At 40.4% G+C, this 25172-nt stretch overlaps 2 protein-coding genes across 2 annotated transcripts; one reads left to right on the top strand and one right to left on the bottom strand.

Moving 5' to 3' along the window:
* Positions 1–365: 365 nt before the first annotated feature.
* ccdc146 (coiled-coil domain containing 146) lies at positions 366–24830 on the bottom strand. The gene is made up of 22 exons (XM_049761234.2): positions 24176–24830; positions 14733–14815; positions 14083–14295; positions 13460–13517; positions 13306–13397; positions 13154–13247; positions 12998–13071; positions 12414–12641; positions 12167–12256; positions 11706–11802; positions 10349–10441; positions 9970–10137; positions 8881–8969; positions 8469–8633; positions 8197–8272; positions 7974–8122; positions 7666–7894; positions 4707–4817; positions 4493–4630; positions 4307–4432; positions 4095–4217; positions 366–2557 (listed from the first exon to the last, which is right to left on the bottom strand). The coding sequence occupies exons 1-22, from the start codon at positions 24281–24283 to the stop codon at positions 2351–2353; spliced, it is 2811 nt and encodes a 936-aa protein (XP_049617191.1). The 5' UTR covers positions 24284–24830; the 3' UTR covers positions 366–2350.
* On the top strand, positions 17343–24079 carry fgl2a (fibrinogen-like 2a). The gene is made up of 5 exons (XM_049761271.2): positions 17343–17985; positions 18897–19101; positions 21763–21982; positions 22144–22314; positions 22381–24079. Exons 1-5 carry the CDS (start codon positions 17458–17460, stop codon positions 22694–22696), a joined length of 1440 nt encoding a protein of 479 aa, XP_049617228.1. The 5' UTR covers positions 17343–17457; the 3' UTR covers positions 22697–24079.
* Positions 24831–25172: the final 342 nt, after the last annotated feature.

Genomic DNA, 25172 nt, shown 5'->3' with positions numbered 1-25172 from the left:
ATGTTTAACCTTTGTTAGCATTAAGCTAATCAGACTTAAAGGGATTTTTTTTTAATACGCAAAATGTCCGTTGTGTGTTCAGTTTGACATACCTAAAATTTTTGCTCACATGTCAAAGCATGGGAAAGACTTGTATGTCAAGGCTCCATCCACGAGCAGCTGGTTCAGCGTTAGCCGTCAACGTAGGACAAATGGACGTTTTCAAACGCGATGCGATTATTACTTCAGAGCAAATCTAAATGAGAAGATAATGCGAAGCGCGGCGGGACACACTTGAGGGAACTTCACAGATGGAAGATTAAGCTATTATTTTTTGAAAATTTAGTGACTAGTATAAGGTCAATGATGAGGGAAATCAGTCGGGGTCTGTTTTTTTCTTTATTGTTATTATCACAGGACAGTAAAAATGTCCTCTGACAAAGTTGGATGTGTTTTTTAAAAAAAAAAAAAAACATTCAGTCATAGGATATAAAAACATCCTTTATCCTTATTTGGTTTGAAAACTTCGGAGTGACCTATTTCTCCATCATGAATAGTCGACACCATGTTGGATGATTTCCTGTAATCGTTTGTCACACATTGTTTCAATATTTGCATACAAAGCGATTTATTTGCACAACATGTTGCAGAAATATGTCGAGCACAGCGTCAAACATTTGGAACCAAAAGGAGATAAAAAGATGGTCTGTTTTGAATCATGTGCCCGCGCGTGATCAATCATGGTTGATTTTTTTTTTTGTACAGTCTCATGAAAATGTATGTGTGGTATGTTTTGATTTTTTTGAGGGCGAAATACCAAACATTCTATAGGTTAGGAATAAAAGGGATAATATGTTTTTTTCTCCATTGAGGTTTTTTTTCATGTGAATATGATTCCAATTAAATCTTATTGTATCATAAAACGCCTCCGGATACAATTGGAACATTACACGTCTTAAAATAATTTCAATCAGCAGTCGGGAAATGATCTCACAAGCTGAGTCAAGTTCAGCAAACACCTCGCAGTCTGCTTCCACAAAAATAGATTTTTCCGGAATTTCTGTTCTTTGTGCGGGAATTTACGCTTCCGCTGTCGTTTGCCCTCGCCCGCTCGGTGTTATGTAATGGCCTAATGAAGCCTAAACTGCTTGGCGCTAAATTAATCCGACAGCTCTCAGCAGCTGCCAGCAATGGATGATCACACACACCATTACTCCTGAACACAATATCTTACAAAATTAACTATTGACCTGTCTTTTCTTTTACATATGAGATGCTAACACGTTAGCTAGTAGCACAAGATTGTTCTTATCTTTAGAAATGAGTATTTATATCGTAACAAACTACAGTCATACATGTTCACCATTTTCATACATTGAGATAAAAATCATGTTAGCAGAAAATTCCAATCACTACATCAATTCAAGTTTTCGATTACAAGTAACTTTACCCCAAGAATTATTAGCTACTAGCTGTTTTAATCGAGCCAGTATTTTTCAGAAACTTATGAGTTTGGTAGTCACTTAAATTTCTCTGAAATGGAATTTTGTTATGGAGATAAGCAGAAGTTGGTGTCAATATGATCTGTTTTACACTCAAAAACCTCCAAACAAATTTAACAGTTAGCATCTATCTTTTAGCACTCGGCTAAACATGCTAACTCGCCTTTATGGCTAATGTAACGTATTAGGCCAATATCTTGTCACAGCTCTCTTCAAGCTTTCATAAACTGGAATGAATACTAGTTTGAAAGAAAAGATAATTATAAAAAACCTTTAGGTTGCTTAGCTAATCGTTAGCTACATTTTTAATTTCCATTATTATTATTCCCGAAAATTTTCCATCAGCTTGATATGTCAGTTTCCAGCAACACATGCCTTTAGCGTTTTACTTTATTAACCAAACGTCATCTATTATTCGATCCAAATACTTTTTCTCAATAAATCGTAGAGCTACTCCGCCCCTGGCAACTGTCATAAGAACAAAACTAAAGTTTGATGCACAACAACTCTGCCATTTTTTCCTCTTCACATGTTACGAAGTGAATATTTGCAGTCTTCTTATTCCTTTTGGCACCACCTTGAATTCCTCCTATTTTTTCCACTGTGTGATCATCCTCTTTGTATTTACATTTCTCCTTTCAGGCTTTAAGCTCACAGCTTAAAACCGCCGCAATGCATTCATAGAACATTACAAGTCCAAAAAAAAAAAAAATGTTAAAATACCCCCAAATTCACACTTCCGGGTCTGTAAAGCTATTGTCTGTAAATGCAGCAAAAAATATGACAACCAGATGCGGCCATGAAGTAATTAGAGGAGGTATGCTAAAAGGGAAGAGCATTACTTAGACAGAATTTAGATGACTCGAGGTTTATTTTGTATTTTCTTCTTCTAAGGGTTTGGGTTTGCGTATGTGTCTCATGTTGGCACCTGGTTGGGAGGGCTTGAATGGGGCTTGAGCGCCGTAAGGTTTGGGTAGAGGTAGAGCATCGGCGTGGGGGATGTAGGCATCGGGTCGGCTCTCCGCCGTGGTGTACTGTCCGTTGGGCAAACGCTTCCACTCGTCGTCGTCTGCCAGCTACACATGTGCAAGCAAGCCAGTTTTCATATCGACGCGTATGACCTTGGAGTGTCGAGGCGAAATTCAATTTTGCCCAAGTATAATCACGAAAATGGAATAATAAATTCAATATTTGTGATATGTCAAAACAAACGCAAGTGCCCGGAATGATAAAAATATATCACTCCGAGGGGTAACAAGACGTTGTTATTCTCTCAAGAGCACATTTTCAGTCAAGAGTGAACAAACAACACAGCGGCGCTGCGATTAAGGTGCCGTGCTTTCCATCTTCTGGCTCATTAAAGCCATTTGGCCAAGCTCTGACCCAGATGCACTTTTCACCACAAGAATTTGGAGGCACTTTCTGCAAATGGGTCTGAAGAGTTTGTGAGTGTCGCGACTCATTTTTATGGATTTTTCAAAGCAGGCAAAAATCAATTATCGTATTTTCCAGACTATAAAGTGCACCTAAAAACCTAAAATGTTCTCAAAAGCCGTCAGTGCGCCTTATAGTCCGGTGCGCCTTATATATGGACCAAATTCCTAAATTTAAACTGGCCTGAAGCATTGTGTCATGAAATCAATCATAAGTGGCCCGCTGAAGACTATGAATCATGAATCAAAAAGACTATGGATCATTATTTTGTGATTATAAAGTAATTTGTTGCATCTGAAGTTGAAATAAAAAAGATAAAATGGAGAATGATTTGATTTGGATTAAAAATCTGACACGATGCATTAATGGTGCGCCTTATAGTCCGGTGCGCCTTATATAAGGACAACATTTTAAAATGGGCCATTCATTGAAGGTGCGCCTCATAGACCTGTGCGCTTTATAGTCCGGAAAATACGGTATCTTACATTTTTTGCTGGCTGGAATAAATCCTGCACAACCGAGAGGCGCTAGCTAGCTAGCTTGCATGCTAACAGGCTCGGGAATTTACTTAATATGGAATAATGTCGCGCAAGCTAGGTAGTGCTAACAGGCTCGGGAATTTACTTAACATAGAATAATGTCGCGCATTCCATACATCTAGTATGGCGTATTATAAATGGGTCAAAGTTCTACTCAAGGAAAAAAAAAACAACCCTGCCCCCTTTGACCTTACAGTCATGCAGCCTGAAAATGAGGTGAGCTGAAATCCCCGAACAGACTTCAAAGCATATGAATGGATTATTGCCCGGCACAAGAAACATTAGCTTTAAACCAGGAAGGGAGGGGGGGGGAGGAGGATGCACGGATGGCTAACAGACAGGAAACACAATGAACTGGGAAGTTCACGAGGAAGATCTCATTTGCATTTGGTGTCTTTTGGAGGCTGGAATAAAGCCGATGAGGGGAAAAAAAAACGTGTTTGTGTGTTAAACCTCTCGGTATCATCACGCACACACACAAACGCAGGTATAAAGCAACACTTCCCGAGCCTTACAGCTTTAATCAATTCCTGCCTCGATTCTCGTCTTCATTCTTCTCTTCTCCCTCCCCCCTTCCTCCTCTGCCTCAGGCGCATTAATCAAGTCTTGACCAATGATCTTTGCGAGTGTATTTCTTTACCCGATCTCGCTCCTCTTTGTCTCTCTGTCTCCTCTTTTTGTCCCGGAGCATCTTCCTCCATTCTTCTTCCATCTCGGGGCAAGGCGGCAGGCCTTGCTCCAAGCGCCTCTGGCATCTGTCCATCTAGAAGCCAATAAAACAACATGTAGTAAATTGACTCCGGCCGACCTCGAAATAATTAGGACACTGTGGGGTGATGATTCTGTCCTGACCTGAAGCTCTTTCTCTTTGACTTCTTGCTGGAGGCATAAAATGGCGGCCTGCTTCATGGAGACTTCTGCAGACGCCGCCATCAAGCGGCGGCTGGTTTCGATGATGTGGCTTCGTAGTTCGTTCAGCTAGATCACGACAAGATTAGCCGGCATGTGTTAGCGTAATTTCGGTTTTTTGAGTTTTACCTTCTTGGATAGCGATAGTTTGTCATGTTTGCAGTTGGCAGTCTGTTCTCGGAGATCGTCCGAGAGACGCGTCACTTGCTCCACCAGGAGCTCTTTCTCCAAAAGTTGCCTGTCCCTTTCGGCAAGGCTGACCTCTAACTGCAACGGGAGGCACATAATAGTTTTAAAAATTCCACTTGAGCAAAAAAAAAAAAAAAAAAAAGTTGCGGCGTACCTTCTCGATCTTCTTGACCAGTTCAGGAGACGAAGCATCGGTGCCTTTAAGCGTTTTGTAATCGGCTGTTTTTGTCAGATTATCCAGCGTCTTGTCCCGGACTTCTAACATCTGAATAATTGTAGAGAGAAAGGGGAAAAATCCAAAAATTATTGGATTATAAAAAAATATTTTATTATCTCCCCTTTAAAGCTGCACACTGGTCTTTAAAATAAAGTTGGAATTATATCTGTGTCACAGCACCAATCAAAAAGTTCTGGTTCCAACTTCTACCAATCATTATAACATTAATGCTCGTAATAATGTGCAGACAGTAACTACCAGATAAAATAAAATTTGAATTATAGCCGGGACACGGCACCAATTAACTCCACTGATTTCAACTGTTAAGTGTTGCAAGGTTGCAGAAATCTAGGAAAAAGGTCACAGCGAGGAGACGGCCACATAGCTCAAGTCACTTTCTATCTAACACGGCTATGGAGTCATAAAAATATGTATGTACAAAATAGAACGAGAAAAAAAAAAACCAGACATCCATCCAAAACAGCAAGAAGCAACATCAGAAAATATTTATAGACGCCGTAGGGGATCAAGTTGAAAACCTCGAGGAAGCAACTGGAAAGACCGAGGTGGGGAGGGGAGGGGGGGGGGGGAACAACAGGGTGTGAAAACAAAAAGCGCGACACGGGGGGTCGTGACCCGGCGTGACCCGTCTTATGAAACCCGCGCGGATTAGGCCTGTTTGCACGCCTGTATGGTCACGTGTGTGAAGCCAGCGTGAAACCAAGATGATGATTCCCATTTCCTCTGACTACCACGAGATTAATGAAGCCTTCCGAGTGTGAACGGGCGGGTTTGATTCAAAGCGACGTCTCGGAACCTTTAAATACGGATCGTACGGGCGTCACGTGAAACCGGCGATAGAAGAAGCGAGATAAAGTCGTATCAAACGGCGGCAGATAAGGGATGTGAAATCAAAACAGCTGAGAATGAAAGACGAAGTGAGGAAAATAAAAATTGGGTTTGACAGAGTGATGCGCGTTATCTCGTTTCCCATAATAAGACACAGATGATATCACGTTCGACAAGGAAAATTATCGTACTATCATCGGTGCGACACTTAATGCATGAGAGAATAAAAAAAAAAAACTTACTCTACGGTATACAATCCACTAAAAAAAGTCATCTAGGGTTTCCATGGCAACAACAGCCGAGCTATGCCGCTAATTACTAGATTTTGAAAGCGAAATGTCGCTTTTTTCAAACAATACCCGATAAGAGAAATTGGATTAAAAATATAGAATAAATGGGAGGAGCTTCCACGCTAAAGTTTGATTATCTCCGGCAAATTACTTGATAATGATTAAGCCCCCCCTCTCCCTCACCCCCCGCCCCTCCCACCCCCTAAACCACCCGCCTCTTTTATGATTGTCGGGAAAAGATAGAAAAAGAGAGAGAGTACAAGACCTCAGGCTTGGGCAAGTCTCAGAACACATTAAAAGAATGATAAGTAGGGTCCAGGCCATGCATGAAATTAAAAGTCTTTATATTGTAGGAGGTAGAAAAATAAAGTTATGCTTGGAATAAAAAAGTGGAATATTTGTAGACTGAGCATATGTCGTGGACACGTGTTTCGACTGTGGATTTCCCCACGCTGCCTTTCCAGACAGGTTGGATGAAAATTTAGGGACGGACACAAAATGACTCACCACCATTGGGAGTGTGCGGCATGTCATCCGCCCCACCCTGGAAGAATAAAGTGAGGGAGGGGGGGGGGCTGTTTTGAAGTGTTACAAGGGGAGTTATGGCGCAGAGAAATGCCAGCAGCTCATCAACAACATCCGACAGCAGTCTGTGTTTATTTTGCTACGATTAAAATTCCAAGCAAACGACAGCCGCCGCCGCCGTATTGAACTACAATAGTCTCGCAGATGGCCTAATCCATCTTTGTCTAAATTTGCCATCAAAAGTGGCGGGCAAGGGAGGGGGGAGGGGGGGGGGGGGAGGCGTGCGGATAAAACGGTCACAGATGAATACAAATGTAGGAAAAATGGTTGACTAAACAACCTGCATGGGGATTGAATTCGCTCGGTGAATGAATTGAACTGGCAAGACTCCGAGGGTAGATTACATTTGTGCGGAATGGAAGATGATCCGTTTTACACAGGAAGGGGAGGGGGGGGGGATTGGCCAGATGAACCGACAGAAGGTATCACACTGGAAGTCAGGCTCGTGATATTAAACACTGACAATCAACCCCGAGAAACGAGTCCAAATGCTATTTTCTCGGTGTCAAGGCAATCCATCTAGTCGTCTTGAGTCATTGTACTGATTACGCGAGAACAATCGTCCACCAGAAAATGTCGCGACAAATTTTAGGTTTTCAAGTAAAAGCTGGTGGGAGACACTGTGGCTATTAGACGGATAACAACAGACTGCATGAAAATAGACAAAATAGCAGATGGGAGGGGGGAAAGGCCCGGGGGGATTGTCTGGTTTTTGGCAACACGGGGTAAAGTCACATCCAACGATGGGCTGCATCAATAAATCAAGCAGGTCAGCATGATTTTGAGTGACAACGCCCGATCTGCTAATGAAAAGAGGCACTGTGTTCATAAACCAAGGTAAGATTTCCCATTGAAATGAATGGAAATGTAATTAATCCGTTCAGGGCCCCAAGTTATTTTTAACCAATAAGTGGTACATTTAAAAAATAACTATTATTGCTAATTAATTTTAAGGAGGTCCAGTTTTGGATGTTCATCTGGTTGAGTTTCAAGCTGAGCTGGTTGTTACACATCAAGTTGAGCAATCCTGTAGCCATAATAACTCACGCCCAACCTGGAATCGAAAGACGTCGACACTATTACGCTCGAAGCTACAGGTTGACGCATTGCATGGTAACGCATTTACTGGCAGGAAGGTCCAACCTCATGTAATGCATTCCCATTATGATTACCTCGAGCTGCAGCATAATGAGCTCCTCCTCCATCTTCTTCTGAACCAGCATTTCCTTCTTCTTAAAGCCAATCTGTCTCTTCGCCTCGCCGATGGCCACCTTCAATTCTCTCGCTTCCTTCTCCAAGATTTCCATTGCCTCGTTGCCCTCGGCGATGGCCGCCTCCTGCGAGTTGACCTTCTCTTGGTAGTCGAACAACACCTCCTCGTGCTCCAGCAGCTGAATACCGCTGCGAGGTGGAAGGGACAAGATATGTGGCACGCTATTCGAATCACAAATGCGTCGGTAGATTCAAATGCTGAACGCACAGAAAATTGCGACGCTGAACGGCTCCTTCCTGGTTCTTGCCGAGGTCGATTAGAGCTTGCTCCTGGAGACTGATCACTTCCCTGAGTCTGTGTAACTCTGCTTCGTTGTCCTCGAACTCCTGGTTGACCTGACGTCTTTGCCAAGCAACCTAAGGGATGTTCGATAAATAAGGAAAATAAACATATTAAATATCCAACGTTGAAAAATTTTTTAACAGGATACCTTGTTGATATTGTTGCGTAGCTTCTCCCGCATTTTGCAGCAATTGGAGACCTTCTTTTGAACTTTGGAAAGCAAACTGTGAAAAAAAAAAGAATAATAATAATAAATAAATAAATAAATAAATAAATAAATAAATAAATAAATAAATAATAATAATAATAATAAATAAATAAATAAAATGAAAAATAAATAAAAATAAAAATAAATAAATAAAATAATTTCCTGTAATGCTTATGAATCAAACAAGATACCATCAAGTGTCATGTCTCAACCTGTCCTTCTGCGTGACGATATTCTTCTGGATCTCCAGCTCATTTTCCAGTACCATGGCCTGTTCCGTCAACTCGGCGATAGTCTGCGAGGCGATCTCCTTCAGCTTGACATACTTATTTTTCTCCTCTGTGATCACGTCGTAAAGTTCGCCATACTGTAGCACTCTGAGGAATAAGGAAACAATTCATTAGCAGCTCAGTCGGGCTTGAAATGAGTGCGCGCCGACAACAGATGCCTTTTAAAAGAGAGTTTCCCGTTGCTGTCAAATGAGCTTTTTTTTTTTTTTAAAGTGGTCACAATGTGCTGCATGTAGATCATGCCCCACTCTCGCAAACATTAAATGCAATGCAATAATCGGGGGGGGGGGGGGGGTGAAAAGCGGAATGACAACAACTACAAAAAAAGCAACACCTGCGTTGCAGCATGGCGCTCAGCTTGCTGTACTGCATCACGATGAGCTCCTTCTCTCGTAGTTCCTCTTGGATGTGCTGCTTCATTTGCTGCGAGTGGATTCAATCACACAGGTGGAGCATTTTACGGTGTTACTAGCGGCGGGGAAAAGACACGAGTAGGGCTGCGGCGATTGAATAGTTCTAGAATCGATCATTCGACCGATTAATCGGGAAAATTGGTTGAGCGTTGATTAACGAGGTTTGATGAGTTTGGGCTGGTGAGTGACATGGGTGTCAGGAAATGAGAATGTGGAACGAGGTTTTTATCCTCTCAAGTGAAAAAAAAAAATTCAATTTCAGTAGAGCTGATACGATTGAATATTTCTAGAATCAATCATTCTACTGATTAATCGGGAAAATATTGGTTGTGTGTTGATTAACGAGATTTGATGAGTTTGGGCTGGTGAGTGACATGGGTGTCAGGAAATGAGAATGTGGAACGAGGTTTTTATAGTTAACCAAATCCTCTCAAATAAAAAAAAAAGTCAATTTCAGTAGGGCTGCGACGATTGAATATTTCTAGAATCGATCATTCTACTGATTAATCGGGAAAACATTGGTTGTGCGTTGATTAACGAGATTTGATGAGTTTGAGCTGGTGAGTGACATGGGTGTCAGGAAATGAGTCCCCAAAAAATTTCAAGGACAAAATACATGAAAAACAAAAAAAAAAGAAAATTAATTGAACCTATACATCTTACGTTTATAAAAAAACTACAATTAATTACTGCAAAAATGTACTTCCACTCGAAAAAATACTCCATATATTAAAAAATAAAATAAATGGGAAAACAAATATAATTTATAGGAAAATGAAGTACTTTGCTTTAAAAACAAATTAAAACTAAATCAAAATGAATAAACCGAATAATAATGATCACTGTGAAGCTTCAAGACAGAATCTGCTTCACCATTTTTGTTAATCAAATCACACAAGTTTTCCGATTAATCGTTTCAGTCCGAGACACAAAACATCTCAGTCAATAAAATATTTGTGTCTGTTTCAACCACATGGTATTGCAAGTGATTACGTGTGCGCGAGTAGCACCTGAGCTCGGAGCATCTCACGGTGCTTCTGGCCCCTCTCTTCAGCTTTGATGTATGTCAAACATCGGAGGTGATGCAGTTCTTCTCTCAGGCTGTCCGATTCTCTCAGCAGCGCTTGAATGATCCCAGACTGCTGCTGCTTCTGGCTCGTCTTGTCGGCTCTTGATAACTAGCAAGGGAGCAGGTGGGGTAGAATACTTTGCATTGTTCTCAGCTGAAAAACAAGACTTGCTTTTTGGATAGCGTTGCTATTTGTTAAATATGGGGGCGTTTAAGAAAAAAACGACAAAACAACGCTACCTTTGTCCGCGTCTGAGACTAATGAGGTGGCAGTCGCTAACAGCATGGCGCCCGCCCACATGTAGCGCATGCATCCTCACCTGTTTTGCAACGCTCACTTTGAGAACATCCACTTCTTTCTGAAGCGTTGTCCTCTGCGCGACATTGGGCCCTCTTTTCCGAAGAGCCTCCAACTGGAACCGCAAATCAACGTGAAGACTTAGTGGAGAAGTTCAATAGGCGTATTCCAAATTGCTAGCATTTTATTATTATATTTTTCATTTTATTATATATTATCATAGCATTTCAATTGCTGGAATTTTAGCAATGTCAAAATTAAATGATTAATCGACAACAAATCGGGATATATTTATATATCATATTTTTTTTTCTCATTTTTTTCTTATATATTATTATTATAGCATTTCGATTGCTAGAATTTTAGCGATGTCAAATTAATTGATTAATCGACAACTAATCGGGATATATTTATATATCTTTTTTTTCTTCTTTTTTTCTTATATATTATTATTATTATAGCATTTCAATCGCTAGAATTTTAGCGACGTCAAAATTAATTGATTAATCGACAACTAATCAGGATATATTTATATATCATATATTTTTTTAATTTTTCTTATTTTTTCTTATATATTATTATTATAGCATTTTAATTGCTAGAATTTTAGCGATGTCAAAATTAATCGATTAATCGACAACTAATCGGGATATATTTATATATTATTATATTTTTATTTTTTTTTCAAATGTTCTTATTTTGTTATTATATATTATTATTATTATAGCATTTCAACTGCTTGAATTTTAGCTATGTCAAAATTAATCGATTAATCGACAACTAATCGGGATATATTTACATATTATATTTTGTAATTTTTAAATTGTTCTATTTTGTTATTATATATTATTAGAGCATTTTAATTGCTATAATTTTAGCATGTCAAAATTAATTGATTAATCAACAACTAATCGGGATATAAAAATATTCAATGGTGACAACCCTAGTAAACATTACAATTTGAACACAAAAAAAGGATGTAAGATAAAACACACCCTACCTAAGTTGGCCGTAAAAAACATTGATTTGCAGAAACACTGTTTGCGACATTTCCTAAATATGTGAAATCCCGTGTGTGTCATCCATCTTTCCTTTTATGTATGCATGAGATATGCTGACACCAATTCCCTTGATTCCCCTTCTCGTCTTTCTTTCGCTTCACAAACTGTTCACAGCGGCTAAATTACAGGAAGCTGGCAGATTTGGAAAAAAAATAAAAAATACGCTCCTAATGGATATGAATGTTCCTGATAACAGGAACAGCGAGTCAAAAAAAACGTTCCCAAACACCTGCAGTGTTAACTGTGGTCGTAAAAGTGATAGCAGAATTATCGCAAAGGACCTTTTTACTAATTTAAATACGTTACGCAATAACTCACCTGTGCTTGCATGTCAACGCAGGTAGATTGCGTGTGTTTGAGCTGCTCAGTGGCCGTGGCCAGCGCTCGCTCCATTCTCTTGAGGTCTTGCATCTGCCTGAGGAGACACAGCTTTGAAATATTCATCACCACCATCATCAAATCAATTGTTAGCGTATATTAGCCTGTAAAAGCTCAAATTTCATCTCTAGTTGCTCATGTTTTTAAATTTTTTACTGAATGCTATTGTTTTAATTTGTTTTAACTTATTTTAACTCTTTGTAAAGTGACCTTGAGTGACTTGAAAGGCGCTTCTAAATAAAATGTATTATTATTATTATTATTATTATTATTATTATTATTATTATTATTATTATTATTATTATTATAATAATCGGGAAATCGGCAAATTTTCCATACAGTGTGTTGTTAAATTTTATTGCATACAAGCATTTTTTTTTTTTTTTTTGTGGTATGTTCACCTTTTTTTCTCTTTGAGCTGCACAGACCGAGTCTCGCAAAGCAGCTTGTGCTCACACGTGAGACTTTGCAACTTCATTTCCAGGATCCCTCTGGTAATAAAAAACAAAACAAAAAACAAGCGCACAAAAAAAAAATTCTGTATAATTTTACAAATTACATTCACTCCCAAAGACTGATTTAGACGTCGTTTCAGATTCCATCCATTCAAACCCAGATTTATATTTTAGAATAAATTAAAGGATGTACCTGCGTCCTATCAGCTCAGCTTCCTCCTCCCTGATGACCTCATGTTCCTTCTGCATGTCACTACATTTCCTCTGTGTAGCCTCCACTCGTGCCTGAAGACCTTCCATCTCCTTAGCCAGCTCCTTCTTTTGTACCTTGAGGAGGTCATTTTGTTCCTCCACTTCTTTCATTTGCTGTTTAATTTGGGCCAACCGGGCGTCCATCGCTCCCAACGTCTTTACTGCAGCTCTAAAGGGCCAATTTGGTTTCACACTCATTACATCTTGACAACTTCAGGTTCCAAAAGTGGCAACAAACAGCTTTTAGCTCTTGATTTAAAAGCGCAATGAAGATTTATTAGGCAAACTTGCAACATTATGTTTTTGTTTTTTTTAAACCCAATTCAATCTAATGCAGATTATAATTTGAGTGCACTGACAGAAGGAGAGGAAAAACATCAGGTGGCGAATTGAGCCATTTCTGTTTTCTCATGCTGACTCAACCGAAGGCGTCTAAGCAGCTCATTTGGAGTTTATACCCCGAGCATTTGGAACATTTCCTCCACTTATTGGACACAGATTGTTAAACGTGTCTAAGGGACTCACTCCCTCTTGGTACGTTTCTCTCCAGTCTCCTTTAAAATCTGCTCAGGTGCGGCGAGGAGTCGACTTTTCTCGGCCTTGCAGCACACAAACACACAAGGGAGGCAGAAAGTAGATTTGTTATTTTATTGACGGCGAGATGGAATCCGACACACACACCTCTTTGATTTGTATGAGTTTTTTCACTTCTTCCAGATCCTTCTCTTCTTTCAGTGTTTGGGTTTGGTAGGTCTCCATGTCTTCCTTGAGATTTCTGTTTGAGTAGAAATTTTATGCACAAGTCATGTCAAACAAATGATTTTTTTTTTTACCTGATCTCCATCTGTCTCTGGGCCACTTCCTTTTTTAGTTTTTCATATTTGTCTTGCAGGGTCACCGTGGTGCTTTCGAGTTCCTGCGGAATCTGTAACAGCGACTGATTATTTATCAACTCCGGAATCTTCAACAGTTCGTTTGTAAACTTACGTCGAGTTTCGACGCGATGTTGCTCTCCTTCAGCAGACATCGCTTCTCTTCCCGGAGCCTGCACCAAAGGGAAAGTAAGGTGAACGGAATATTAAAAAAAAAAAAAAAAAAAAATGTGACAAGGGATGCATAAAGTAGATTTGAGTTATTGTTTTTTTTTTTAAACCGAGAGGTCGTTGGACTGAATGTTCGGGAATCGCCGGCGCATGTTATCACGTTGCCTAGTAATGTTCCAGTGACCTCCCGCTGACCTCCAGGAGGGGGAGGGGGGGGAGCACTGAAGTGTTCTTTTCCATTTCTCTGGGTGCATCCGACCCCTTTGGACGCACCGATAGCGGCGTTGAGGGATTTAGAGGAAGGAAAAAAGCGAAGCCTGTGGCACAAGTGAGGAAAAATGGCTCGCCAGAGATGGGGCAAAACAGAAATAACTCCGGCACTGACGTCAAGACTCTAACCTGCGTAGAGCACTCGGACATGTAAACACATCCCAGGGAGGAAACATTAAATTCCGCTGGTGACTGACTCAACAGTTGTTGAGATAAAACTTAAAAACACTTTGTTGTTTTACTACCCCCCTCCCCCTCCCTGTTCTAAAACGAAAAAGTTGCTTATCGGGTTCTCACCACTTTAACTTCTGCTGCGTCACGTAGTCTCGATCCTCGGCCGCTTTCAGCTCGGCGAATGCCCGTAGGAGCTCCTGCCTTAGCTTGCCCGTCTCACTCGTGGGCTCCTCGGAGAAGCTCGACTCGCTTTTCTCCGCGTCAACTTGAAGCCGCCTCAGCTCGGCGCGAAGCCTTTTGGCCTCTTCCAAAAGTCGGCCCTCGGAATCCTGGGCACTGTTGGAGGGAAATATTCAGTGAGCTGCAAAATATTATGGCGCCAAACTCGAGGCCCGGGGGCCAGATACGGCCCACCACATCATTTTATGTTAATTTCGCAATGACTTTGTGTCGTTACTAAAATTCCAAATTGTCTTTTTTAAACATAGAAATATTGCTAGCAATTTTTATTATCTTTTGAAACTATTTGAACAGTTTTTACGACAAAAATGACATTTTATCGGCAATCAATAGGTTAAAAGTTCTGATCAGTCAGTTTTCTACTTTGCTCTTTATTTTGGAATTCAACTACATTCAGATCCAAAATGGCCGCATTAGTTTTGGCATACAGTTCTAGCGTCTCCACCCTTTCGTCTCAACTTGAGCTTTACTTTGGCTCCCGTATATCAACAACAAAAAAATCGTTTGTTTCCACTAAAAACTACCCAGCGTACCTCTTGATTTCTTCACTGAGTTCCCTGTAGATCGATTTCAACTTGTCCACTTTGCTTTGACTCATTTTGCCTTGTGATAGCATCTGAAAGACAATAAAAAAAGTCAATAAAATGGACACATATAAAAAAACAAATGCGTAGTAATTCTTCCCGTTAATCGGAAAATCGGAAATAAAACCTTTATCGACACTGATCGAAGCATCGCAATTTCCTGACCTCACTGAAAAGCGAATCTCTAATTCCAAAGATAAAAAAAAAAACAAATAGCGGAAATTTTCCATCTTAAAAAGGTATGCAGGGAAAAAAACATGGTGGTCTGATTATCTGCTCGTTGAAAGAGTTGCTGTGGGTAAATTTCCCCCCGTGGCGTGGTACTTTAGCGTGTCACAATGATGGAAAAGGCGGACAGGTGCTCGGCTCTTATCTTCGGAACCAGGCCGGTCGGGATGAGGGCATAATGAGGTGGGTAACCTTGAATGTTCTCCAAGTCATCTAAAAACAACCGTATCGACTTTTAAATATAGTTAACGATGTTGTTTACGATTCATTTAAAAAAAAATGTGTCACAATCTTTCATCTTGTAAGTGGGTCATACATGCCTACATGTTTATTGTTTAGTCATGAAATTAATCACAGACTCCGGGATCAAATTTTATTATGGTGCAGCTCACCCGAAAGGAATGAGAACAATCGAACGGATTTAGAAGCATCCGATGAGTCACCCGGTGTTGTGATTTCGACCGTCACAGATGACGAGGCCGCCATTTCGGGTGGTTTATCCGAAACAGCCCCCGAGCATAGTTTAGGTCAGGCCTCGCCCCTTTTCCGGTGATGAGACCGTTAAAGAGAATTGGAAGATTTTTACAGGGGTGAGCGCGTAAGGTGTAACATGTGGCCGGCCATCTTTGAAGTGAGACGATTGCTCAATTCGATTTATGCCCGAAGACAGCAGGCGGTCTGGATTTGGACATGCACGTGGAAATAATTGAATAAAGCAGGCAGGAGCGCACTAAAAAAGAAAAATATAAATTTTAAAGCTAAATCTGTACGATGTTGTGATAAATGTTTGTGTGACAGTCTGAATCAAAACAGAGCATGACTAAAATTTTCTGTGTTGATCTCATTAGATTGTGCAAGTAAAAAAAATAAAATAAAATAATAAAAAATAAAAAATAAAACAAAAAAATGAAACAATAAAACAATAAGACAATAGAACAATGAACAAATAAAAATAAATAAATATATAAATAAAGAAATCAATAAATAAATAAATAAACAAATAGTCGGTGAAAAAATTGTGCAGGTAAAAATAAAAAAAAAATAAAAAAAATAATAGTCTGGTCGGTAAGAACATTTTGTATTGGAACCACAGGAAGAAAAAAAATAATAATAATAATGCCCATCACTGTGGAGGGAATCATCATCTCTCTCGCAATCCTTCCTGTCATCATGCGATATTGACTTTTTGATTTGAAATTGAGCTCCGAGGCCGACTGAATCGCGCCGAAAAGGTTAGGGACCTTCAGTTGTAATATTTCCCGTCGACTTCTTCTGTCTACGTTATAGAACGAAAAATATTCTGTTAGCATCCTGGTAAACAATAACTGCAGGCAAGAAATGAACGTAAGATGAAGCTTTAATGTAAGTAAAAAAAACTAAAAATTAATTAACATCTGATGCAATGTTAAAAAAAAAAAAAATGGAAGTTACTCCAAGCACACAGAGAATCCTTAAGCAGTGCAAAGGAATCGAGGACATACACAGAAGTCTTAATGACATCCACAAAAGCAAGTCCGCGGGATCCACTTAACTTTGCGTTTTAATTTCCACCCAGCAACTGCGGGCAGCCGCTGGTCGAGACTGACATCACCTTCTTGTACAAAACACCAAAGAACATTAGTACAAATTTCTTTTTATGCTTTCCCTCGTTCCCTTGTGATAAGGGAGGGGGAAATAACATTAAAAATTAATACAGGACAGAAAAGCAATAACACTCATTTGTAAGTCTCTAATGAATGCTACACCCAAATTAATTTGCTGAATCTCAAGTAGCCAGCCTGTCCCAGAGGTTTGAAAAAGCTTGTTAGTACTGAAGTACAGCTGCCGGAATTAATCGATTAATCGGCAAGGAATGGATTATCGGAATAATCAGTAATTGATTTTTATAATCACATTAATTTTTTTAGAGCTATTTCTTTGCCTTAGGATTTTTCTAATGTCAGTAATTCACTTTGAAACCGATTATTCGATTAATCGATTCAAAAAATGTTCGATAATGCTCTTTTATGCTGCCTCACAAAAAGGTCAAGTCAAAAAAAAAAAAAAAAATGCATTGCCCTTAAGTAAGTCAAGTTGTTTTCATCCTCGGGGAGACGGGCTGACTTCCGAGTGTCACCAAACGATGGCGGCAGCCCAAGGACATACAATTTGCTTTTTTTAAAAAAACCCATAAGATGTTGCGGCACGGCTCAAGTTTTCGCAATGCTACCAATATGTCAAACGCCATTACGTAATAGCGCTGCCCCTCCCATCCTCTTCAAGTCGGAACCCTCCCTTCCTCTCTCCTCCCTCCCTCGCTCGCTCGCTCGTCCTCATATTAATGACACAGCATCGCAAGCAGCGCCAGTTCCCCTGCACTCTCTCATCCTTGCAGGTTGCACTCACACACACTCAAACCGATCTTGACTTTTTTTCCAGATCACTTTTTTTTAGCGACTCAACAAAAATGAGGACTCTCCTAGTTTGGACCGTTCTCCTGCTCACAGCCACCTGCCATGCGGTGGTGGACTTCCCCGGTAGTTTGCACCAGAAGTGGGACTCGAGAGGAGACTCTGCCCCCTCCTGTGCCATCAAGCTAAGACCTTCAGGCCAATGCGGGGGTTCCGGGGCGGAAGAAGGTGAGGAGTGCCCCTACCAGGTGACCCTACCTCCTCTCACCATCCAGCTCCCCAAGCAGTTCAGATTACTTGAGAAGACCATGAAGGAGCTGCAGAACCTCAAGGAGGTGGTGAACAAGCTGAAGAGCAGCTGCCAGGAGTGCAGTGGTTCTCGAGGGAGCAGGGTCTATGGGCACCAACAGGCAGACCAGGGACAGACAAAAGATGTGGACCCAAGTAGACAGGACGTTCAAAGCGGGTCCAGTCAAGAAGAAAGGGACAATGGGATGGTGTCCGGAGGTAACGTGGAAGGTGCTGGACTGGGACATCATTTTGGGAAAATCACACCTGGTCCGAGTAATATGCAGGAGATGCAGGTAAGAGGCATATTTTACTTTAATTTTAATTATTGATGGAGATATCCTCAAATGAAATAACCCTTGCTAAATATAATCAGCCAATTGGAATGAGCGGAATGTTGATTAGGTAAGAAGTTCTCATCTGGCATTATGACAGCATGAGGGAACATTCCATGTTCTATAAACAGTGTTGGAAATATGCATCTGAATTAGAGAGGTCAAAATCATTCGTTTAATCGACAAAAATGATCAAATTAATCATCATTTTTTCATAGTAATCGTTAAGAGCTGTTTGTACCAAATGATTGTTCATATTTTCGAATTGTAGGTGCTGCAAATGAATCATTCTCAGATTTCTTTCATCATTCATGAAAGGAAACTGATTTATCCTTTGTGTTGAATCCAAATAAGATTTGCAAACATCTGCTTTTACTTTGGAAAACAATGGCCATCAATTCCTCTTGTGTGATGCTGCTTAACTTTACTATCATTTGTTTTATTAATCACTAAATCATACCAAATAAAAACAATTGGTGAATAACGAGCAATCTGGAAAAAAAACACTTGGTACACCAACGCAAATCAAATTGTTCGATCGATTAATCGATTAAATAATCGATTCTAAAATATCCAATAGTGACATCTTAAATCTGAATGACGGTAAATTTTTGCTTTGCGCAAATCAAATTATATCCGGTTATTCGATTAATCGATTAAATAATCGATTCTAAAAAATATTCAATAATGACATCTTAAATCTGAATGACGGTAAATTTTTGTTTTGCCTTCTAAGCTTTTCACTTCCACACATCCATTTTTGGCCACCATCCAACAACCACACAATCTCTATTCTCGAAAATTCCAATCGGCCGCTCGACCGAGCGCACAAGCTGAGTCACTAAAGCTTTCGAATCACCGCGTTCATCCAGGTGAAGCTGAACAGGATGTCAGTGAGCCTTCGCAACGCCAGGAACCAAATCTCCGCCCTGCAAGGTCGCATGGAAGGCCTCAACCTCCTCAACATGGACAACGTAAAATCCATGGTGGACAGACAAGTGGAAAACATCACCGGGGTGGTCAACAAACTGAGCACCACCTGCACGGCGCAGTGTGCCGTACAAAACACGCCACAATGTAAGCATTTTTTTTCCCCCTGATTTGTAGTGTGACATCACCAATCCTCAAAGCGTCCATTTTGAAAATGGGTTCAATAGTTCGTACAGTTCTCCCGGGCCGAATTCCTGCCAAATGACGTTAAATAAGTAGCTAATAATAATCTCTAGAAAAACAACAAAGTCTTGGTGGTCACCTTGAAAAAGGGGAATGAATAGTTTCAGGATGTGCTCATGAGAAATACGTACGATTGACTTCTTATGTAAGACGGCGGCGCTTAAGTGCCCTGAAATTCCATCACTTTTTTTTATGTACTCCAAAAATGGGGAGAGGGAGAAACAAGGACTTGAAAAACAAACATAAAGAGCAAAAAAGCACTCCATTTTCTTTTTTTTGTACACGGGTGAAAGAGAATGTGAAGCTATATTCAGATTTTTTTTTTTTTTTTTTGTGTGGGAGAATGTTTGAGCTTATTTCTAAGAAGATTATGTTGTGAAGGGAATCACAGCATTCAACTTGCTTTTTTTTTCCTCCTTTGAAACTCCACTTTGACGCCAAATGTTTACCCGGGACGTGTCCTCCATCATTTATTCAATTTCTGCTCTTTAAGATATTTTTTCCTCTTGATTTAAGATTTCTTTTTTTTCTCATTCGCCATCTAATCCTTCTTTCCTGTTTGCCTCGCCCGTTTTGGAGGTCATGCTCTTGTGTGCTCAGTCCTGCGTGAAACAACTCCTTCTCATTATCTCTCGCCAACAACACAAGGAGCAATGTAGGCGGCTTTTCTGACATTAGACACGGGTGGTTGGTGAGTTGGGAGGGGGGGAACGTTCATCTTTGCCTTCTTGCAATATTTGCCTCAAGAAGAGACTAATGGTTCTGACACGAGTCGTGCTCTGACTATCTGAAGCGAATCCAAATGCAGAAAAAAGAAACATCTGTTGCCTTAGAGACGAGCGACAATCTAATGACGGAATCTTTTTTCGACGTGTCACACCATTCCACTTGTTTTTCACGATTCGTCCCAGATGTTAAATGAATGCGCGGAGATAAACAAAAGTCAAAAGTGCTTAGACGGGGGGGGGTGAAAAAAAAAAAATCTGCAAGGCTCGATTTACTTAAGAAGCGGCTGCAGCGTGAAAATGTTTGGATGTGCTATTTAAAATGTGCAGAAGCAGTAAAGCTCAGAGGAGAATTGCACCAACAAATTTTTAAATGGATCACGTGCGGGAGGACTTAGCGAGCGAGCGCACTGCCGCAGCACTTTGAATGGGCTTTAAAAAGTCATCTCAGAGCATCAGTCATGCAGTACGAGGCAAAAAGCAACTTCTGGGAATGTATTTATCCCCAACTTATTTAGCCAGTCCCTGCCGCTAGAGGTAATCTTCCTTTTTCCACTCCCGCCGGGATGAATTAAGGGCCTTGAGGTGAAGTGACAGGAATTAATGTTCATGTTCAGCAACATTAACTCACTCAAACAGTGAGAACTGGCACGGTGAATTCAATGCATGTTCCAGCAAGGTACTTGAATTTAACTTGGGTTATAAAAAAAAAAAAAAAAGGTCCATCGGAAAGTCAAGACTATCACTGAGGAAACACATTTGTATTCCGGACGAAAGACTGATCGTACACGACGGCCGGCTGTCATGTTGCATTTTGTTGCTAGTCACTTATCTCACCGCAGTCAAAACGGGATGCGACGATAATTCAAGGAGTAACTGTCAGTCACGTGACTTGTCAAGTGAGCCGGAAAGCCATTAAGGAATCTAAACGGCGTGCTGAGAATCTTGTAAAACAAAAAGGCTGGCGAGAGGGTCATTCAGCGAATGTCACTTTAACTTGCTCACTGCCGTCTATAGTCGTCAATGGTAGTGAACGAGTTAAATCCTGTACTTGATCCAAAAGAACTCAAGCTTGGGGTCTGGAAAACTTGACCAGCGCATTGCGCAATGTGTCTTCCTCACTCAGGCAAGATAAGTGTCTGTTTGGAGTAATGGTACCGGGCTGTACCATAGTAGGGGGGTGCATATTTTTCCTTCCACTTTGCGAAAACACTACTGGATACCCCATTACGTCTCAGCTCCGCCTCCCTAATCTACAGAAAATGTATCAAAAAGAGTCCACATGCAGTCTGCTCCAGTCAGCAAGATGGAGGCCCCATGGGAAGAACCACTTTAATCCAGTGACACACTTTCCCACATTTTTTGACAAGTCTGAGCAGTCTTTTAGCCTAGCATGCAGAGCAACCACAGGGGAACAAGTGTTCAAAGATGGAATGAGGCAGGTTTATGTGTTTTGAAAAGATTTGGATTTCCTGGGGTGCAGGTCAATGGTTTTTATCTCCCTAAATGTCGCCTTGGTCCGTGACATTCTTTTTGGTCGGGGTTCTGCTTCTGGGTCAGGTTGAGATGCTAGGCGCCACAATGGGACATTTTTTATAAAGTACAAGGCGGGGGGGAGTTGGCGAACCGTTTTGCGTTGAAATACAGTGCCCTAGGATTTAATTCAGCGCTGAAAACTTTCATTATGATTAAAAATTGAATTACTTTCTTCAGCCTCCGGGGCCATTTCTATTACGGTACTCTTGGCAGGGCTGGGAAAAAAAAAAACTGAGAGGAAAGATTGAATATCATCCAGTCACATTCCCCTCGCAAATAACCTCGCTTCGATTCACTTTCACAGTCATTTTAGCTCCTCGAGACTGTTCCGACTACAATGTGCTGGAGACACGGAAGAACGGGGTCTATCGTATCACCCCCGACCCCCGCAATGGAACCTTCGAGGCCTATTGTGACATGGAGTCTTTCGGCGGCGGCTGGACGGTTATCCAACAGCGACTCGACGGTTCTGTCAGCTTCAACCGGACCTGGAATGAATACAAGAAGGGCTTCGGGAACCTCAGGTAGAATTATGTTCCGTCTTGTCCTTCGTTTACCGTCACCGGACTCTCTCCTTGCAACTTGTCCTCTTTGCGGTCGTAAAGTAAATTCAGTATGACTAACAGTGTCCTCTCGTGAACAACTTGACATAATTTATCGTTATCTCTTTTGCCCTTTATCGTAGAGGCGAGTTCTGGCTAGGCAATGACCACATCCATCTTCTGACAAAAGCTAAAGACATGACGCTACGGATCGAGCTGGAGGATTTCGAGGGTGTACGGGAGTACGCCAAGTATGACCAGTTCTACGTAGCCAACGATTTCCTACGATACCGACTGTCCATCAGTGGATACAGGTAGCGCAAAATCAAGACGATAATAATAAAAGCGCAAGGTGATAAAACGCCGACGTGTCGTTACAGCGGGACGGCCGGGAACGCCATCACCTTCAACAAGCACTTCAACCACGATCAAAAGTTCTTCTCCACCCCGGATCGAGATAACGACATGTACCCGTCGGGAAATTGCGGCGCCTACTATAGCTCCGGCTGGTGGTTTGACGCCTGCATGTCGGCCAACCTCAACGGCAAGTACTACCACAAGAGGTACAAGGGGGTCAGGAACGGGATCTTCTGGGGGACTTGGCATAACATGTCGACGGAGTACTACCCGACCAACTACAGGCAGGCCTTCAAGACGGTCAAGATGATGATACGGCCTAAGCATTACGCTCCGTAAGAGGAGCCGGTGAAGGAATATGAGTAAATATGGACAGACAGAAGTTGGACAGACTGTAGACTCACGTTATACATTACCGTATTTTTCGGACTATAAGGCACAGTCTCAATGAACAGGTCCACTTTTTGGATATTTTTACATCGCAAGAAATCGAAAGAAATTTTATTCAAATTGAATTTCACTCCATACTATCGATTTTAAGAGTAAATTAAAGTGCGACTTATAGTCCAGAAAATACGATACACAACAATCACGATCGTAGAACAGTTGGCCACGGTCCAAAAACAAGATGCACCGATATTAATACCGTAAGTACACAAGTGTAATTTAGCATTTGTACTACGTTTGAAAAAAAAAAAAAAAAATTGCCACCAGTGCATCCCTAGTCCAAACAAAAACATCAGTCCTTTTAGTTCTCCACTGTGGCGTATATAGCCTTCTAAATGTTGAATTAAAATGACAATAAAGGAAAATGGACTGTGAACAATGACCGACTAATAGAAATATCGCACGAGCTGTGTAAAAGCTAGCCTCCTGCAGGGGCCATCATATTAAACGGGGTGTTACCATTTTTTTCCACCGGTTCTCTGTCAATAATCCACTTCCTGTCCTGCTGCATCTTTCTATTAAACCAGCTTAGACTCGGCTCAATGCACAGAGGTAGTAAAACTAATGAGCTATCATTTTCTCCACTCCAAACGCTTTCATAATTAACAACAGCCATTCAAGTGAGTTATACCAGAACTGGAAAAAGTCTCGTTTTTTTTTTGAGAGGGTCGAAGCGGTGACGGGCAGCAGTATACAAGTAATAGCCTCCCTATTGTTGATTTTTTAATTAAACTCACTCTGCCCATGTTCCATCATCTGATACAATATAAAGCATATTTGTTTAATTAATGATTCCTTGCATTGTACCTGACATGGTTGAAATAAGCAGGACTCAGCAGGAAGAAACATAACCATATTGTTTTTCAGATCATAATTACTGGAGTGCAGAAAAAAAAAAGAAAAAGAAAAGTCTCACTACTTGTACAATACTGCCATCTAACGCCAGATCACTGTATTGCATCATTTTATTCCTTCTAACACACTGTGAATGAGCAGAATGCAGAATTAAGGACGTGTACAGTATTTATTTTTATTTTGTGAAATTTGATAGACTTTATATGTCCGGGAGTCATACAAAAAGTAAGGTCTGATAATAATGATGATGTTAATATTTCAGGAATGAAGAAGACATTGTTGTGGCCATTCGTACTATAATGAGTGTGTGAAGCTTTGCGTATGTGTACAATATCTTTTCTATCATTCATAGTCATTGTCATCCCAAAGGATATGCACTTTTGATATTTGAAAAAAATAATAAACTTCCATTTCAATGGCTATACTGTGTGTTGTGACTTTTTGAAATAAAAAAATGAACGGCACTGAAACACGTGAATAAAGGCTGATAATATATATCATGTTTTAAATTCATACCTGATCCAGAAGTTGAAAAGTAGACCGAGCAGAAGGCGTCTCTAAAAGTGAAGCATCAGTTGCTATGGCGACAAGAGGGGCGTCCTCTTCCTCAATTTTATTCTGCATTTCTGTAAACCTGGACAAAAATGGACATTAGATCATAGCGTTTATGAATAAAAATCAATTTATAGATATTTGAATCTCAAATATCCACTTCCTGGAGTAATATTCATCCACAGATAATTATAAACATGTTAACATATACATATTAAAAATTATATATTAAATATAATTTTTTATGGTCCTGCTGTTGTGTCCAGTGGATTTGTTTATATTTTCAGTTTTCAACCTTTTGCTTCAATTAATTAAGAAAAAAGTTTACAATTGATTATTCATGCAAAACGACAAACCAAACTTTTCCGTTCTGACGTCACTTAAAACGACTTGCATTATTAGCTCAAGCTAAGCTTGCAGCGTCGTTGTAAAGTGTTTTAAACGAAGTTGACCTACCTTGTTAACAACCTTCAACAAGCCGTCTGCAAACACACAAAACAAAAACAACCCTTAAACGCAACTGTCAAAACACTGGAAATGTTTGGTAAACCGAATCAAATCAGTTTTCACTCAGTGCGTGCCGGGAACTTTCGTTGTCATAGCAACGAGTCGGTACGCCCTTAACAACGCCTTAAAAAGTATCAAATTTACAATTTCAATTATAAAGAAACCGTTTCCCAAGCAATTGCTCGCTTTATCATCCTCTCGGCTGTACAAATATTTATATAACTTACTAAATAATAAATAGATAAATACATTTGTTTCCTGAATTGTCCAGCAGGGGCCAGAATATAGTAATTTATTTACAATCTAGTGTAGCACTAAGCGGGTCTTTTAAATGACTATTTAGTCCCGTTTATGACTAAAAAAAAACATTTTTTCCTTGTATGTACTTTTCTATTTTTCACATTTTAATTATGGGCTACACATTGGACCACCCAAAATCAGAAGGGGTCGGCAT

The sequence above is a fragment of the Syngnathus scovelli genome, chromosome 22 (genome assembly GCF_024217435.2).
Source record: "Syngnathus scovelli strain Florida chromosome 22, RoL_Ssco_1.2, whole genome shotgun sequence".
Taxonomy (NCBI): Eukaryota; Metazoa; Chordata; class Actinopteri; order Syngnathiformes; family Syngnathidae; genus Syngnathus; species Syngnathus scovelli.
Note: the sequence above shows the minus strand (reverse complement) of the source record. Positions and strands in the feature narration are given on the sequence as shown.

Coding starts and splice junctions, on each gene's coding strand:
- fgl2a (XM_049761271.2), top strand. CDS start 17,458: ATGAGGACTCTCCTAGTTTGGACCGTTCTCCTGCTCACAGCCACCTGC. Junction 19,102..21,762: donor CGTACAAAACACGCCACAAT/GTAAGCATTTTT, acceptor TCACTTTCACAG/TCATTTTAGCTCCTCGAGAC. Junction 22,315..22,380: donor CTGTCCATCAGTGGATACAG/GTAGCGCAAAAT, acceptor GTGTCGTTACAG/CGGGACGGCCGGGAACGCCA.
- ccdc146 (XM_049761234.2), bottom strand. CDS start 24,283: ATGCAGAATAAAATTGAGGAAGAGGACGCCCCTCTTGTCGCCATAGCA. Junction 10,138..10,348: donor AAGTGAGCGTTGCAAAACAG/GTGAGGATGCAT, acceptor CTCCCTTGCTAG/TTATCAAGAGCCGACAAGAC. Junction 7,895..7,973: donor GTTCAGCGTCGCAATTTTCT/GTGCGTTCAGCA, acceptor TCCACCTCGCAG/CGGTATTCAGCTGCTGGAGC.